Below are 17301 nucleotides of genomic sequence, written 5' to 3'. Positions count from 1 at the left end.
ACAAAGGAGTGGAAGATATTGTTGTATATTGATTAAATATTTAGTGCCTTAGTGATCTTGCTGGCTCCTAGTGGACTGATATATTGTATATTAGTTCACTAGGCTCCTTTTTTTTTTTTTTTTTTATACCTGACCACTTATATTGCTACCAGTCACATCTAGCCAAGCTTGAACACTGAACCAGACTTCCTTATGAAAGTTATAGTATTTTATCCAGTTATCTTGACTCATGTGATCCAAATTTTATCTGTTATTTAAGTACCAGTGAAGCACTGAATAAGACATTGAAGCAATTGTTGCAATTTTTTGCATTTAAAGGGGTTGCATTGTACCCTAATTCCTGTATTAAAAGGGCTCAGGTTTTTTCTCTAAAGTTTATGTCAGCATGATTCTTACTACAGCCATGAAGCACTGTCTGCCACCTGAGGCAACACCTGTACCAGGTAGGAAAGTTTCTCACTTACAGACGTTTCTTCGGAACAAAATTCATATGCTATTGTGCTTATTTATTTGTCAAACTTTATATGAACTACCAAACATCTTATACAATCTTGAAACTGTTTTGCCCATTTATCTCTACTGCTCTCTGTACCTTAACGCTTTTGCGGTTACTTCTTTATTCTTTTTATTTCCTTTGCTATCATCTTCCCCATTTACAAGGTTCTAATTTTTTTTCTGTTATCAGTATGATGACACAGTGGTTAGGATTGCTGCCTCACATCACTGGGGTCATCTGTTCAATTCCTGCCAGGCCCTCTCTGTGTGGAGTTTGTATGTTCTCCCTGTGTTTGCATGGATCTGGGTTCTCCAGTTTCCGCCTACACAGTCTAAAAACATGATTAGTTAATTGCATTCTGATAAAATTGACCCTAGTGTATGATTGTAAATTTAGACTGTGAGCTCCAATGAAAATATGCTGGCTTAGAGGTTAGCACTTCTGCCTAACAGCACTGGGGTCATGATTCCACTCCCGACCATGGTCTTATCTGTGTGGAGTTTGTATGTTCTTCGTGTGGGTTTCCTCCCACACTCCAAAAACAGACTAGTAGGGGGGTTGTCTGCTATCATATTGACCCTAGTCTGTGTATCTGACTGTGTGTTTCGGAATTTAGACTGTAAGCTCCAATGGAGCAGGGACTGATATGAGTGAGTTCTCTGTACAGCGCTGTGGAATTAGTGAAATCTGTTAAAAATACATGCAAAGCATATGTTACTTTTACCTGCATTTTTACCCATATTCTCAACACATAAAGACCTTGAGCATCACTAATCTTAAAATCATGTTACCCTAATATAAAATATCTACTCATAACATTCACTAATATATGTTTAACAAGTGTAGGAGTTTAAACATGTTTGAGCTAGAAATGATTGTAGGACTCTTTGCAAATCATGTGTTTGTGTTTGGGGGGGAGGAGTAGATATAATCATGGACTCTGGCAATACAGAGTAGGGGGTCTCAGGGAAGGGACCCAATCACTTAGATAAGAGGAATCTAGGGGGTAAAGTTAAATTTCCAAAATAAAGTGTGAATTATCCTTTAAGTTTACCAATTAACTTTTCAACCAAGTATATCTCTGACATCTTCGAACAGCCAATGTTTTAATCAGTGGTATGAAATATGATGGTATATATAAGTAATTTTACAGTTTAATATAACCTTCCAAACAAATAAAGGACATTAATGTAATAGACCGAAATTTGAAATAAGTGCTTTAATTATAAGAAGAAAGAAAAATATAAAATTTTACACAAAAACAATATTTTCTTGATGTTACAATAAATTTAGTTTGCATTGTAGGGTCTTCACTGTAAATTACAGCTGCCTCACTTGTTTCTTCTTCTTGAGCGACGAACTCGGACAGGTGTCTTTTCCTCGACCGATGTCTCGTGTCCACAATCAGTGTTAACACATTTACATTGCTCCACATCAATGTACTCATGGTCAACCTGACTTCCGTCAGTACATTGCAGTTGTACATGTTTCTGGCTGGTCTGTACCTCCTGGCAGCAGGTACATTTATGTGACATTGTTCTGGCAGCTGCTGAGTAGCTGAAAGAATGAATAGAAAATGAATAAAAAATTATTACTGTGTCACTTTTTATCCTTGCGCTATCAATTATTTTTTAATTAGTTTTGCAGTACTATTGTGCAATGTAAGAGAAATATTACAAATAAATGACATCTTAAGTGGGCTGTTCGCCATTGGGCATTGCATGATCCATGTATAAGTGGTCCGAGAAAATTAAAAGTGAAGGTGGGTACACGACTGCTTTCAAATACAATGGTTGGGCACTTGTGCCACAATTAAAATATTATATAGTTTTCATGGTCCTTGACTTAATTATTGAAAGGGCTTTATACACATGGTCAAAATGGATCTATTGTGAGAAATATACAGAGTTATGTTTTATTGAGAATAATATTGATGTGCAATCCATTGTTTTACACTAGTGAGTGCTGTCATATAAGTCGTTGGAGCGTGTTTACACTTGTATTGAAAGATATAACAAATACTTCCCTAGTTATGTTTGCCAAATACCTTTTCCTAATAATTCAAATATTAAGGTGGTATTTTTTATTTCTTGTCTATTTTTCCTTAACACTTAAAATGAATTGCAATGTCCATTGGGGAATTTGGGTTCTATAGCCACCACTACTGTTCTTACAAGTTATATAATGTTTCAAAACACGGAACCCTTTCAAAGACTAAGATAACACAAGTAACGGCCTCATAGGTGGTCATTATAGGTAGACAGAACACAAATGGTATGCAAATATCTAAAATATTCTATTACAAAGTGCTGCTAATAATATACAGTCAAAATTTTCCCTTTACAAGGGCTTTAGAAATTGTTAGAAAATGTATCAAATATATATTTTGTGAAACAGAAAAGTCTTAATTTCTTCTGTAAGAAACCCATAAAATATGTTTGTTTAACTGCATTTTGTCCTTACATGGAAAAGGTTCCACAGGATCCTTCACACCGAGACATCTTCACCATATCTGTGGTTCGGCAGTTATTATGGGACAGATAATCGTAGTATTGCTGCAACTCACAGGTAGTTTTCTTTTCAATGCCTGGAGGGTTAATAATATCACATTAGGTTTCTAAACACTTTTAACTTTCCCATTTTATTACTAGCATCTGTGAATACAATAATTGGAGGTAAACTGTGTAAAGTATTGTTGCTTCAAATTAAAGTAGTGTATATATCCACTGATTATTGTGTAATATATTTAATCAAATTTATTATAATATTGATTTTTCCATAACAAAATAAATAACATACATCAGTCAATCTATGAAAGTAAAGACAACTGTTGTAGTACCTATACATACATAAAAATTATAGTCAATATATTATCTTAAATATGTAAATAATATACATATTTGGACATTGTGAGGAACAAAAAAAAGTACTTACATATTTTACAGCAGCCATTAGGTAAAAGTTGAATGGTTTCCTGAAAATAAAAATATATTTTTTTTTTACCTTTTACTCAAAGAGACGCAAAACGGAAATATTAGAGGCCCCCGAAGCCTAAGGGTTATATTTACTAAACTGTGGGTTTGAAAAGCTGGAGATGCTGCTAGCAACCAATCAGATTCTAGTAATCCCTTCAGGTCCAGAGGTAATTTGAACTTTAATGAGCAGCACAATTTTTTCTTTATTATGCTGTGTTGCTGTTGCATTTCTGGGAAAAATCTTTTTAATTCTATGTCTAAGCAAATAATTAATTAGGGGTTTTTTTCAGAAGATATTGGGCTTTTATTTGCTAGCATATTGTAGTAATTTGTTTTCAGAGGTATTGGAATCACAAAAGCAATATACTTTTCCTGATTTCTTCCCATATTATCCTTTACACAATTAGAGCAATCCAGAAAATTACTCCCAAATGTTATTGGCAACTCCCCCTGAGTATGGAAATTCCAGATAAATGTACTTTTCTCACGATTTGAGTTAGTTATAGGGTGGAGCAATGATATAACTTTTATTCACATTTACTTTGCCATTTTTCTTAACAGGGGAGACCTTGAGGAGTCACCGGACACCCTAATAGGTTTCCCATATTCCCATATTTTCATCACTAATGCTCAAATATATATTGGAACTTCAATAGTAATAGAACTTAATATAATAATAGAACTTAATAGGAGTAGTCATTTCTATTAGATCCATTTTCCATAGGTCTTTTAGTATCTATTTGCAATGGAAAGCCTGATTCAGCTCTGCCATGCATTTAATTGGGCCTTTCTACCATACATAGAAGTCCCTGTGACATTACATGATGATGTCATTTCCTTTTACGTCCCAGACATTTAGGGCCTGATTCATTAAGGAAAGCAAGGTAAAAAAAGAAGTTAATTTTTTTCCTGGACAAACCATGTTACAATACAAGGGGTACAAATTAGTTTATTATTAAATACTGGCTGTATTTCATCTAGCACACAAATACTTGATAGCTTTATTTTTACACTGGAATTTAAAGTTGAACTAGGGCATGCCCTATCTCAACTATAAATCTGTCCACACATTGTAAATTTACCTCCCCTCTAATGCAACATGGTTTTGCCAAGGTGCAAAGTTACTCTCTTTTTTTTCGTTTTACTTTCCTTAATGAACTAGGCCCATAATGTCCAGCACTTTTGCATATAACAAATGGCATTCACTTTCAATGCTGTGTTTTGAGATCATGGGAACACAGTTCTACCGTAGGACCCCTCAATTATCATTGGGCACCGAAGTTTTCAGGCACCTTGCTTACTCCACGATAAATTCTGGAGTCATGCTGCTGATTTCCCTATGCAGCACTATAAAATATATATTAGCACTTTATGTGGCAGGTGTTTCTAGTAGCCAACCACAGCTGTTCTATCTTACTTTGCAGCCCTGGTTAGAGGTTAGATCATAAACACTCATGGGTAAGGTGGCTGTTTTTCTCTAGATAGTTATTATGGCTGGGTGTGTACATGGCGGGTGTTATATTGTGCAGCGTCCAGATAATTATGAAAAATGTCCCTTAGAGCTTAATTAAGTGAATTATCAAAACAGTTGACATTTGACATATTATCCCTCAGGGTAAATTAAAAAAAATGTCCTTGTCAAGGAGATTTGCAGAGTGAATCTAAAACTGTTCTGTGTGCTAAAGATGGAATCATATACTTATGCTGGCCATATATGGAGCAAACATGTTACCCAATTGGGTTGTTTTTGACACCACTCAGTGTGAGGAGCCACCAAGGAGACTGATGAAAGTTTAATTTACTAATGACCGAATTCTGTTTGTGAGCTTCACTTTTTGGATTTTTTTCAATTTGATCCACACTGTGGACAGATTTGGAGAAACAAGTGATATTTCCATTCTGAGAAGAAATTTCCATTCGTGCTACTCACGGGCTCACAGTCATTCTCGTTAAAATAAGGACAGGAGATTTGTGAGATAGATGTGATGAACTGATTCCTGATCATAGTGCAGCTGTACACGGTACAGTTATCATTTTCAGCGCGAATCATTTCTCCAGGCTGTAAAACAGGAGATCAGACAAAGATTAAATTATGGAGGTTGGATTTTATTTTCTCATACAACAGGTTCTGACACTGATTTCAAATGTTGTTATGGTGTACACCTAAATTGTTTTTACAGGAAATTGAGAACAGCTGATGTATCTTCTGCATCATCTTCTGCTCACATCATGTTTATTAAAAAGAATGTCTTACACTTCTGGGCAAAGCTTTGTTTCTTCTATACATCTGAAACTGTACAACTATATAGATAATAGGGCATCTTTATGTGTGCCCACTTGTCAGCCTAACGCATTTCAAGGTATATACCAGGGGCGGAACTATCATTGGGGCAGCAGGTGCTATGCACTTGGGTCCATAGGGAGAATGGAGCCCGCTGCACCAGGAATTAGCAAGCTGTAGTCCCCGGTTCCCTCATCCCCGCTTCCCTGCACCGGAGCTCACAGCTCCCTAGTTCCACCTCTGGTATACACCAACTTCCGAGTCTTTGGAAACACCCCCCAGTAAAATAGATTTGTGCCTACCTGTGTGGGTTGGCAGATACTCTCAGAAATGCATGATAAAAACAGTAAAAATGCCCAACCTACTTCCACTTTAGTACCACTCCCTTTATTAATTTAAACTTTTTAGTTTGTCTCCTAAAATACTGCATGATTTAGTCTGATTTATATCCTAAATCAATCATAACAGTGAGGGAACACTGAGGCTGTGATTCATCCTTCATTCTACTGAATTACAATTATTATACATGAGCCGTGCGAATACTTGTGTATACACAACTATAAAATAAATCCTCCTTTTTGATCGCTAGTGATATCAGTACTTTATATCTTTTTTGTGCTGTAAAAAAATAACAAGCTAATATAAGTCACAGGTGTTTATACAGTGTGGTACTACTACTTCTCTGCTACATGTCTCACTTTTGCATCTTTGGGTCGTGAAGCCAGAGCTTACGCTGTCAACAATACACCCAGCATTAATCCTACAAGGTATAATCACCACCACAGAACCACACTCTATAGCAACCCCAACCTCTCCTTAAACAGTCACTGATAATTGCACAACTTTTAAAATGCTAAACTGTTTATTTTCTTGGTCAAAAATGAACACTCATGTATAATAATGTATAATAATGAATAAAGTAATCACCTAAGCTGAAATATCAGGATATTTTGGGTGTCCTATGAGTTCTGTGCCAAAACTCTCATGTGACGTTTAATATCCCTATATGTCTCAGAAGGTGAGTGCTTTATCTTACTTCCCCTGTTAACATGCGCTATGTATTTGTTCCCAAGCAAGCACTGAAGCTGGGGCATACCTTCATGAGTTGCTGTAAACCATTCTGATTTAGAACACAGTGAGTCTGTTGACAGATTCCACAGCAGTCCCGTTGGCTCTCCTTCAGCTCGAAGCCCTGTGATAAATAAGTTTATTCAAGCTTAATTACATTCAACTTACTCCTTAACAAATCAGTCTTTTCACCCACCAGAAACATCACCACTAATCCTAAGGAGGACAGAGCGGGTATGTGATAGTTTGAAGAGATTGTACCAGACTCTACTTACCAATGGGCAATTGACATTGCATGGCACATGTACACATTTTATCTCCAAACCAGACGTGCTATTTTCTGAGCATACACAGCTCTGGCATTTGTCAGAGTACACTGGAGATCCAGGCTGTGAAAAGATAATATCATCACCTTCAAATAGCCAATGGAGAAATATTATACAGAAAAAAACTAGAATAGTAAAAGAAGTTTTTCTTTTTAGCTTATGGATCATTTCTAAATTATTTGATTATTTGGCTGCTCCAACCAGTTGGAGCGGAATATGGAAGACTCATAACTGAAATCATTTAGCACTGAATTTATGCTAGTGATAGCATTTATAGTGTTGTGGATCCATTTTTTTTATCTGTTTCTTAATCTTTTACGATGTGCATCGATGTCAGATCAAAAAAAATATTGTTGATGAGGAGGTTGCATTAATTTTTTTTTAGGACACTGTTAACATTGCTTAATCAAGGATGGGTGGGTATATGTGTTTATTGTTCAAATAAAGTGACATTTTACATAACTGAGCCTTTATTGAGTTAACTTTATTTTTTTTATATATAAATGTAGTTAGTTGCAGAGTGGTAATGTGTCAAGTGCCCTACGATGTACGGCAGCAGAGTAACAGTGTACCCTGCTTATTAATAAGAGAACACCTACATTGGAACATCCATGATATCACAAGGGAAATATTCTAGAAACACTGAGGGTCATTTTAAGTTGAATGGAAATTGTATGTTTGGCATATAATACATTTTTTTTTACTTCTGCGCATGTACACAAAGCACTAGTTCCAAAACTAGTTGTAAAAGAGCTTATGTACCCCAAATGCGCAATTTGGGTTCAACTTACCATGAGGTTCTGAGGTGGCAAGGAAGGTCAGTTAGCAGTTTTGATTAACAAACCACATTGCTATATGTTTAATTTACTATATTTAAAAGCTTACCATGTATTCTGCATTTCCATGCACACAGACTCTCTTTGAAACTGCAAGAGAACACAATATACATAAAATATTTATATGTGCATTGCCTGCTACTAATTAGGATTTCTATTTCTAGCCTGATTTTGCCTTTTTTAAAAAAGGCAATTACTGAAATCAGTAACGTGATTCCAGTTACTTATTAAAATAATATTATGCATGGCTATTTATTGGCTGGTTCATATCACAATGTATTCAGTACACTACTCCTGATCATCAATTGAAATTAGAATGACTAATACAGAACATCAACTACATATATAACTAGTCCTTTGGTCCCCACTCAGAAAATAGCATTGAAATTACAGCTAGTTAACTATGTTGTTTTATAGTAATATTAACTATACACAACTGAGATTTACAGATATACTAACGAATAGGACATATTGTCCAAAGGCAAATAACCTTGAGTACAAATACATTGGATATACTGTAGTATCAGTTAAAAACAAATGTACCTTAATAATGCACATGTTTAAAAAGCAGGGAATCACAACAGGTTGAGAAGATCGAACCCTGTTTTTTTAAATAGTGAGGGGTCGGCAACCCCGTTTTCACTGGCATGCCGGCCTTTCAGGCCACATCAAGGAGAGCTCCGTGCTTCCACCACTGGTCTCCCCAGGGGAACAAGTACTCTGTTAGGGCTGGATCACGCGTGTGTTCATTTACATAGGAATCGCAGCATCTAGCTTACAACTGCTGCTCCTACCTTCAGCTTCCTCTATTGGTCAGACCTGACAGAAGCAATGTGAGTGCCTTCCGGGTGGTGCACAGTGAAAGAGGCAGCCTTCTCCAAATAAGTTAGTTCTGCCACCTGCATTTCATCCCAGCCTTTTCATGTCTTAATTTTTCCCTGTCCTCGTGTGACTCTGCCCAAACTGTTTGAGTGCCTCTACCCCCCTGTGCCCAAACTGTTTGTGTGTCTCTGTCCCCCTGTGCCCAAACTGTTTGTGTGTCTCTGCCCCCCTGTGCCCAAACTGTTTGTGTTCCTCTGCCGCCCTGTGTCCAAACTGTTTGTGTGCCTCTGCCCCCTGTGTCCAAACTGTTTGTGTGCCTCTGCCCCCTGTGTCCAAACTATTTGTGAGCCTCTGCCCCCTGTGCTCAAACTGTTTGTGTGCCTCTGTCCCCCTGTGCCCAAACTGTTTGTGTGTCTCTGCCCCCTGTGCACAAACTGTTTGTGTGCCTCTGTCCCCCTGTGCCCAAACTGTTTGTGTGTCTCTGCCCCCTGTGCACAAACTGTTTGTGTGCCTCTGCCGCCCTGTGTCCAAACTGTGTATTTGTGTTCCTCTGCCCCCTGTGTCCAAACTGTTTGTGTGCCTCTGCCCCCTGTGTCCAAACTATTTGTGAGCCTCTGCCCCCTGTGCTCAAACTGTTTGTGTGCCTCTGCCCCCCTGTGCCCAAACTGTTTGTGTGCATCTGCCCCCCTGTGCCCAAACTGTTTTTTTGCCTCTGTCCCCCTGTGCCCAAACTGTTTGTGTGCCTCTGTCCCCCTGTGCCCAAACTGTTTGTGTGTTTTTGTGCCTCTGCCCCCTGTGCCCAAACTGTATGTTTTTATCTCCACATTATGGGTGCCTGTCCCTTTCTCTATCCCCCCCTTGTGTACATGTCTCCCTCTGTCCTCCCATCTTAGGTTGCCGACCCTTGTTCTAGACTATAGAATATATCAGTATATAAAGCTCTATGGGTAAGTAATTGCAACAGAATAGTGTTCCTTGAATCTATAGAGTTTAGTGGACTATTAATAGACAGATTATATGTACAAGTTCATGGATCAATACAATCAGTTGCTAATAGAAAAAAAGAACTTGCACCTATGGATAATAACACATACCACATTTATACACAGGACAGCAGTGCCCGTCTGGAATGCTACCAACAGCTTCATAGCCAAGTCCACATTTGGGAGAATTGTTTGAGCATAGGCTGGTGTTACACTCTGCATAGAGAAACAATCAAAATGTTACGTAACACGATATATGGTCCACAATATTCACATTTCAAGAAAATAATAACATTTTTATACATGTTTACAATTCTGCATTACCCAGTTAAACAAAATGTAGATCAGAGCAACAATATTAGTAATAGAGCTAAGGCGCTACCTGTTTTGTATATTTTGTGCACAAGCAGAGACACAATGACAGCACAAGGTTCAGTGGCTGCTGTAATCTATACAGAGGTCTGAAGCCAGGCCTAATAACTGTACTCTTCCCTTAATGATTCCACTGGTTAGCAAGACAAATAATTTGAAATATTTTTGCTGCTTGGTTTTGCCGGTTAAATTTCACTTTTTTTAGAGTTATCTCATATCTGATTATTTCAAAAATTATTGTTTGGTAAAGCCAAGCAAATATCCAAATCTTGTTTATTTATTTTTTTTGAAAACCACTAGTGCCGATGGGAGAAATTTTACTTCTCCTTGGCTGAACAAGATGAATACCTAATAAATATAGATTGATTAATATCTGTGTATTGACAATATGTAGTTTTGACCCTAAAAAGTAAGAATAATCCCTAGTTACAAATGGCATAAAGCTATCATTAAAATATAGCATTTGTAAGGTTATATTTAAAATAACTATTTTGTATATTAAAAGGGGAAATACAACAACACATCTGCCAAAAAATAGAATATCAGCAGCACTTACTGCACACAGTCTCGTTGCAACAGCTATCGGAGGGGCTGCTCTGGATCTCAGGATAGGAACCTTCGTGTGGACAGTGTACTTTTTTCAATGCACTGCAAGGATGTTTTGCACAAATTATTCCACTGCCACCCTCTCTGCAAATGCAGTCCTGGCAGTCAAACTGGAACTCTTCTCCAAACTGTAAGGACAAAAATGATATCCACAATTATTGCTGGTTTAAAAAAAAAAAAAAAAAAATCACACTGAAATATTTGCTAAATTGTGTGTATCGGAATTTACAACTCAGAAAGGCCTATTAACAGCATGGGGGGGGGGAGGGAATAACAGTACTTTGACCTGTGAGAGCCAATCAGGGGGTAAATGTATGAATCTCTGGATTCTTCATCTCCGGCGTGTTCATCCTCTTCAGCGCTTAAATTTAAAGCGGCGCTGCATTGTAAAGGGAAACTTCCCTTAACAATGCAGCGCCGCTTTTAATTTAAGCGCTGAAGAGGCTGAACACGCCGGAGATGAAGAATCCGGAGATTCATACATTTACCCCCAGATATAAGTTTTGCTCACTCACAAAGACATAAGTTTGTGTGTTACTGGACCAGTGGTGCCTTGGTCGTCTAAGTGGTGTTAGATGTGAAATGAGAAACATGTGAAAGGGCTTATGCTCCTTGGCTTTTGTACATTCATCTGTGTTCTGCTGCACGTTCGTTGTGCTCACACAATGTTCAGCAAAGGGCTTGTAGAACTAAGGATTATTGATGTTATGTGAATACACAAACTTGCTCCAAGTATTATGAAATAAGTATGCATGCATCAATGATTCTCCATTACTGCCCCATTTACCAGTGACAATAGGACAGCTCAAAGGAGTCATAGTTTTAACCTATTATAATATATTGAACTCTAAAACTAGAGAACATGGCCATAGCAGACAAAGCTTGATAGAGCTACAAGATCACAGGGGTGACATGCTTCCCCTTATTTCATCATCTTATTTCTTATTTTTATATTTTTGCAATTATTTTAAATCGATTGGCATTTCTGTGGGGATGGGGAAGTGGGCTAATTTGTGCAGAAAACCTGCCAACATAAAAATTCATGATCTTTATTAACTACTGGAAGACTACATTTCTTTCTTGTATAAACTGATTGGGTGTGATGGGGGTTGGTGCCATGGAGCCCTCCAACATGATGGTGCTGCAGGTGGGCCACAGAAGGGAAGGAGAGACAGACATTTAAATCGGGGCCTGTGCGTCTTCGCCATTACAGCTGAACATAGTTACATATGTCAATCAAGTTTACTCTTGACAAAAACAATGTTGATCCAGAAGAACAAAAAAAAATCCCGTAAAGTATAATTCAATCTACTTTAAAGGGGTATATTTATAATTGATAAAAATGTGTCATCATGATGTAACATTCATTTACTGCCATGACATAGCTGACATAGTTAGCTTCAATGGAGAAAAATATCCAGAGTGAAAAGGCTTCTGCTCTACAGAGCACATATGTGGGGGCCGGTATATGCTCTGTTAAATAAATACATATATATATATATATATATATATATATATATATATATATATATATATATTTTATTTATTGATATATAAGATAAGATATATAGCTAGATATAATAGTTACATTATAACTATTATTTTTCACCCCTCCAATAATATTTATTTTCTTGGGTCCGGACAATAGCCCCATTCATTTTAAAAATTGACAGGGAGAAAAAGGCCGCATGTGCAACCCTCCAGCTATTCAAAGGGTCCGCACAGAGAAAGGATGGAGAGCACAATGCAAGCTCCCATCCCCCAGGCATGTCCTTCATCAGTATACCGAGATCCTTCACTATCGTCCTTCCAACAATCCACCCAATCTCCTAGTTTACCTAGTTCCTCTTATAGGGACAAAACATTGCGACTTTTTTACACTTCATAACTTGTGTCAACTGCACAGTACTTTTGACACCAGAATGTTTGTACTTTATAAACAATTTAACCAGCAGTGATCTTTAAATTAATTATATAAATATAATCCACAAATTATTAGTTTGGAAAGATCAACAAGTGTGTGATAGCGAAGATTACAGGTATGGAATAGGAAAAGGTTCAGAAAAAGCACCTACCTCTCGAGGTATATTATCAGGTCCAACACATCCTGAAAGAGACAGAATATTGAAGCATATTAGAAGGCTCAGGCTCAGTGCTTTTATACAAGTCACATCAATTTGAGGTGACTAATAATAGCTAATATATTATTTAGCAAACTGGTGTATTGTTTATTATAGCACATAATATATCATAATGAACACTAAAGCAATGACATCAGAACTCACTGTTTATACAAATATTATTTACAGGAGTTTATACATATATTAATTTCACCTATGTATTTTACAGATATTATTCATAAGAAAATTGTCAACTGTGTATGAAAAATCACCTGCTTAAATGTCTGTAACAATATCAAGTTAAACTAGTTAAATGTAATAACCAGCATACTGTTAGAATACATGTTAGCTTACAGAAATTATTTTGTCTAGCAGTTGCGTTCATCTCTGTGTTTCTCTATACCTCTCACTTGTGTCTATTTATCCATTTTACAAAGATTTGAAGAGACAGACAGAGTCTAAAAATAAGTACTTTTCATTTCACTGTAATTGGGAAATATGTTTGTTTTCATAGCATAGCAATTTGTCCTTACCACAAGTCTGCACACAAACATCCGTGCCTGAGCTGAAGGGCATAGTACCATGGGGGCAGAAGCAGCCTTCAACCAAACGTGTATCACTTTTAATCAATTCATCTTCTTCCGGACTGAAAGACAGGTAACAATCAAAATTAACATCCCTCGTGCATTTATGGGAAGGTGACTAAAATATTCAACCTTAACCACACTAGTTCTTTGCATACATATGTAAGTACATGGCTACTGATATAATATAAAGACATTTCAGCTGTCAGTTTATTTTAAATGACCGGTGCTATGCAGCACTTGTTCATTGTAATCAACTTATGAAATTTTACATTATTGACTGAATAACTCGAATGGCTGTTAGTCATGTTAGTGCAAGAATGCAAAAATTTTAAGGGATTGGTAAAAGTTTAGTGAAAATAAACACATTTACAAATATAGTTGATTTTCTCTCTGGATGGAGCTTTGTCATTTCGTTTTGTGTGACGTGCACCATGTTAGTCTAACATGAACAGTAATACTTAACAGTGTTGCAGCGTTTGTCTGGAGAGGTTTCCTGGTACCTGTAATGGTCACACACGGCCTTACTTTATAGACGCTTCTGGGGCCTGATTCATTAAGGAACTTAACTTGACAAACTTCTTATTTCAGTCTCCTGGACAAAACCATGTTACAATGCAAGGGTTGCAAATTAGTATTCTGTTTTGCACATAAGTTAAATGCTGACTGCTTTTTCATGTAGAACACAAATATCAACTTTAAATTTCAGTGTACAAATAAGCTATCAAGTATTTGTGTGCTACATGAAAAAACAGTCAGTATTTAACTTATATGCAAAACAGAATGCTAATTTGCACCCCTTGCATTGTAACATGGTTTTGTCCAGGAGACTGAAATAAGAAGTTCCTCAAGTTAAGATCCTTAATGAATCAGGCCCCTGGTGTCTATGTCCTTCATGGGAATATGATGGTCGAAGGGCATTGAGTGTTTTAAAAAACCAAGCCCTTGGCATCATAGAGCAACACCAGATCATTAAAGGCTTCTGGGGACTTGCCTGATTAGAGGAACGTCATGTCATAGATAAGTAAATACACTGAGCCTGATTCATTAAGGAACGTAAATGCAGATATGTGCTGTCTTTTGCATAAAATAATTCTGCACATGCCGAGAACTGGACTACATGCCAGTGAACACAGCGACATCCAATTCATTATCGAATACAAACAGGGGAGGGCTGGCCAATTTTAGCCTGGGGGGCAAGACCCGACTCAGCAGCCTATTAGGAACATTTTAAAGGTAAAAAATACAAGTGGCCCAGTGATCCAGCCCAAGGTAGAACACTATGGGACCAGCTTGGGGGGCAGATGCCCCCCTGCCCCAGCTCAGCCTGCCCATTAATACAAAGGACCCGTACTACAGCCTATGATTTAATGGGCAAAACGAGGAAAGTAACTGGGTGTATGTAGTCAATGTACAGTAAGGGCGTGTCAAGCTTGAGCGCACGCAGCAGTGTCCTATTCAAGCTTTGGGCATCTTAAAACTACGCGTTTTTCTGTCGTATCACTGGCTCCAGCTACAGGTCAGGTGTAAGTGGCGATTACTAGTGATGATGATCATGTATCCATGCTAGAACATGTGTTTGCAATTAAGAGCAACTGTAAAAAGGCATTTTTTGTACAGTAGACATTCAGAACACCCTAATAAATGTATGTGATAGGGGAAAAAACGACAATCAAAACATTTTATTTTAGATTATTAACAGGTGACATTAATAGTTTTGGTTTTTCTCTGTGCATTCTTTTGGACTTTATATTCCACATATATATTGGACATATCCTGCAGTGTATTGTCTGTTAGAATAGATCGCACCTAGACCAGTATTCAACATCAAACGTATTTTTACATCCGCTCCTTGCTGAATACGGACGTATTTATGCCAGATTTACATGCATTTTTAAAGAAGAAACAAACAATACGATCATTTGGCGTGCCTTCATGAATCAGGCCATCTGTATTTTACCTTAATACACTGAACTTCATTAGCTTAGCTTAGCATTAGCCTCCCAGCACTGGGGTCATGAGTTCAATTCCCGACCATGGCCTTATCTGTGTGGAGTTAGTACATTCTCCCCGTGTTTGAGTGGGTTTCCTCTGGGTGCTCCGGTTTCCTCCCACACTCCAAAAACATACTGGTAGGTTACTTGGCTGCTATCAAAATTGACCCTAGTCTCTTTCTCTCTCTCTGTGTGTATATTAGGGAATTTAGACTGTAAGCCCCAATGGGGCAGGGACTGATGTGAATGAGTTCTCTGTACAGCGCTGCGGAATCATTGGCACTATATAAATAAATGGTGATGATGATGATGATGATGATGATTAGTTTAGGGTATTCAAGTTAATTGCATAGACAATTGCATAGACATATTCAAGTTAATTTGCTATGGTGCCATGTTAACTACTGTAAACTCTGCTATGTCTGGAACCCATTTCAACACTTACGTGGTTAGACATGTTTTTGACAAGGCTGGACCACAGGCATTGTATACTTTATGTGACGGGCAGGAAAGAGCTGGAAGAGAAGAACATCCATGTCTTGAAGAACAATTGTATCAGATTATCGTGTTTGCTCAACATTTTGGTAAACTGGTATAAAAATTCACAAAAACTGATAACTAAAACTGAAACATATAAGGCAACTTACGACATTCTGGGGCTTGTTTTCTCCATTCAATGCATACTCCCTGATCTGCGCAGAGAAGGGCATAGTGCTGTAAACTGGTGCATTCAATGTTGGAGTTGGAAACATGGCAGCTGTCATAAATGCAAGCCTCATAGAAATCTTTTGGGGCCAAAGTCTTATGGCACTCCTGGAAAGTTCTTTAAATTGAAATACAAATAATAAGAAAAATAAATTATTCTGGTCTACCAGCAAAATATGCACAAATAAATATTTCCTTTGCTATCAGTCCTAAAATAATCGGGATTATAAATGCTTACGGTCCCATGATGAGGCTGCACAATGGTGATGGTTGGCAGGGAACGGAAGGCACAGTGGGGGGTACAGTGGGTCTATGCTGGCCACATTGAGGTTTTCTTGGATCTGGTACTATCCAGGTATCGGCCATAATTTCACAGTTTGAAATAATATTACCACTTCGTGTCAGGCAGTCATCTGTTTTGTTGTTGGTGCAAGTACCTATGTAAGATAGATGAATTTATATTTAGAAAAGTAGCATTTATCCAAAGAATTGTACATGTATCTACTGCTGTTTTATATCAAAGATACCAGGGAATTTTTAAGGGAAGGCCCTAAGTTGTTAAGGGGTCTATGCTTCAATTTAGTGCGGTACAACTAAATATGCATTGTTGCACATCGCAGTGATACATATTTAGGTATCGTTGAGATGCACCATGTCAGGGCTACTCTGGGAGCCCCAGCAAAGTGACCCCTCTGTAGCAAAGTATTTTCCTGCTTACCGGCAGCTTAGCGCTTCCAGTAACAGGAGGCAGTGATGTGCGCATGCGCACAGCACTTCCACAGTACTGGGTTCTGCGAAGCCAAAGGAGGCTTCAGCAGAATCCCATAGGAAATGACAGATAACCCCATCCTGAGATGGCGTTATCTGTCAGTGCAATGAGAAGCTTATCAAAGCTCCATGCATTGCAGAACATCGCAGACCCCATAGTATTCTATGGGGACTGCGATGTAGAACGGTATTTGACTAAGCGGAGGAGATTTCTGTGAAATCTCCTCCGTTAGGCAGTTAATGCATGGCAACTACACGCATCTTTTAAGTGTCAAAAATGCTTGATGCATAGACCCCTAAGTCTTTAACAGGTGTGGAGCCGTAATGTGGCCACAAGCACCAATATCGGCAAATTTGCTACTTTC

The 17301-nt window shown here is 37.8% G+C and overlaps 1 protein-coding gene across 4 annotated transcripts in view; it reads right to left on the bottom strand.

Moving 5' to 3' along the window:
- Positions 1-1700: 1700 nt before the first annotated feature.
- MUC2 (mucin 2, oligomeric mucus/gel-forming) overlaps positions 1701-17301 on the bottom strand; it is a 115809-nt gene continuing 100208 nt past the window's right edge. For all 4 annotated transcript variants that reach the window (XM_075187859.1, XM_075187857.1, XM_075187858.1 and 1 more), the window contains 14 exons: positions 16407-16605; positions 16111-16286; positions 15909-15978; positions 13419-13531; positions 12841-12872; positions 10716-10893; positions 9899-10003; positions 8032-8072; positions 7096-7209; positions 6849-6944; positions 5402-5530; positions 3431-3470; positions 2960-3083; positions 1701-2053 (listed from right to left, as the gene is read on the bottom strand). In XM_075187859.1, coding sequence (XP_075043960.1) covers positions 1828-2053; positions 2960-3083; positions 3431-3470; positions 5402-5530; positions 6849-6944; positions 7096-7209; positions 8032-8072; positions 9899-10003; positions 10716-10893; positions 12841-12872; positions 13419-13531; positions 15909-15978; positions 16111-16286; positions 16407-16605 — 1643 coding nt within the window. In that variant the 3' untranslated portion in view covers positions 1701-1827. The remainder of the gene's footprint in view (positions 2054-2959; positions 3084-3430; positions 3471-5401; positions 5531-6848; positions 6945-7095; positions 7210-8031; positions 8073-9898; positions 10004-10715; positions 10894-12840; positions 12873-13418; positions 13532-15908; positions 15979-16110; positions 16287-16406; positions 16606-17301) is intronic.

This window comes from Mixophyes fleayi, chromosome 10 (genome assembly GCF_038048845.1).
Source record: "Mixophyes fleayi isolate aMixFle1 chromosome 10, aMixFle1.hap1, whole genome shotgun sequence".
NCBI classification, from domain to species: Eukaryota; Metazoa; Chordata; class Amphibia; order Anura; family Limnodynastidae; genus Mixophyes; species Mixophyes fleayi.
This window is presented reverse-complemented; position numbering and strand designations above follow the sequence as displayed.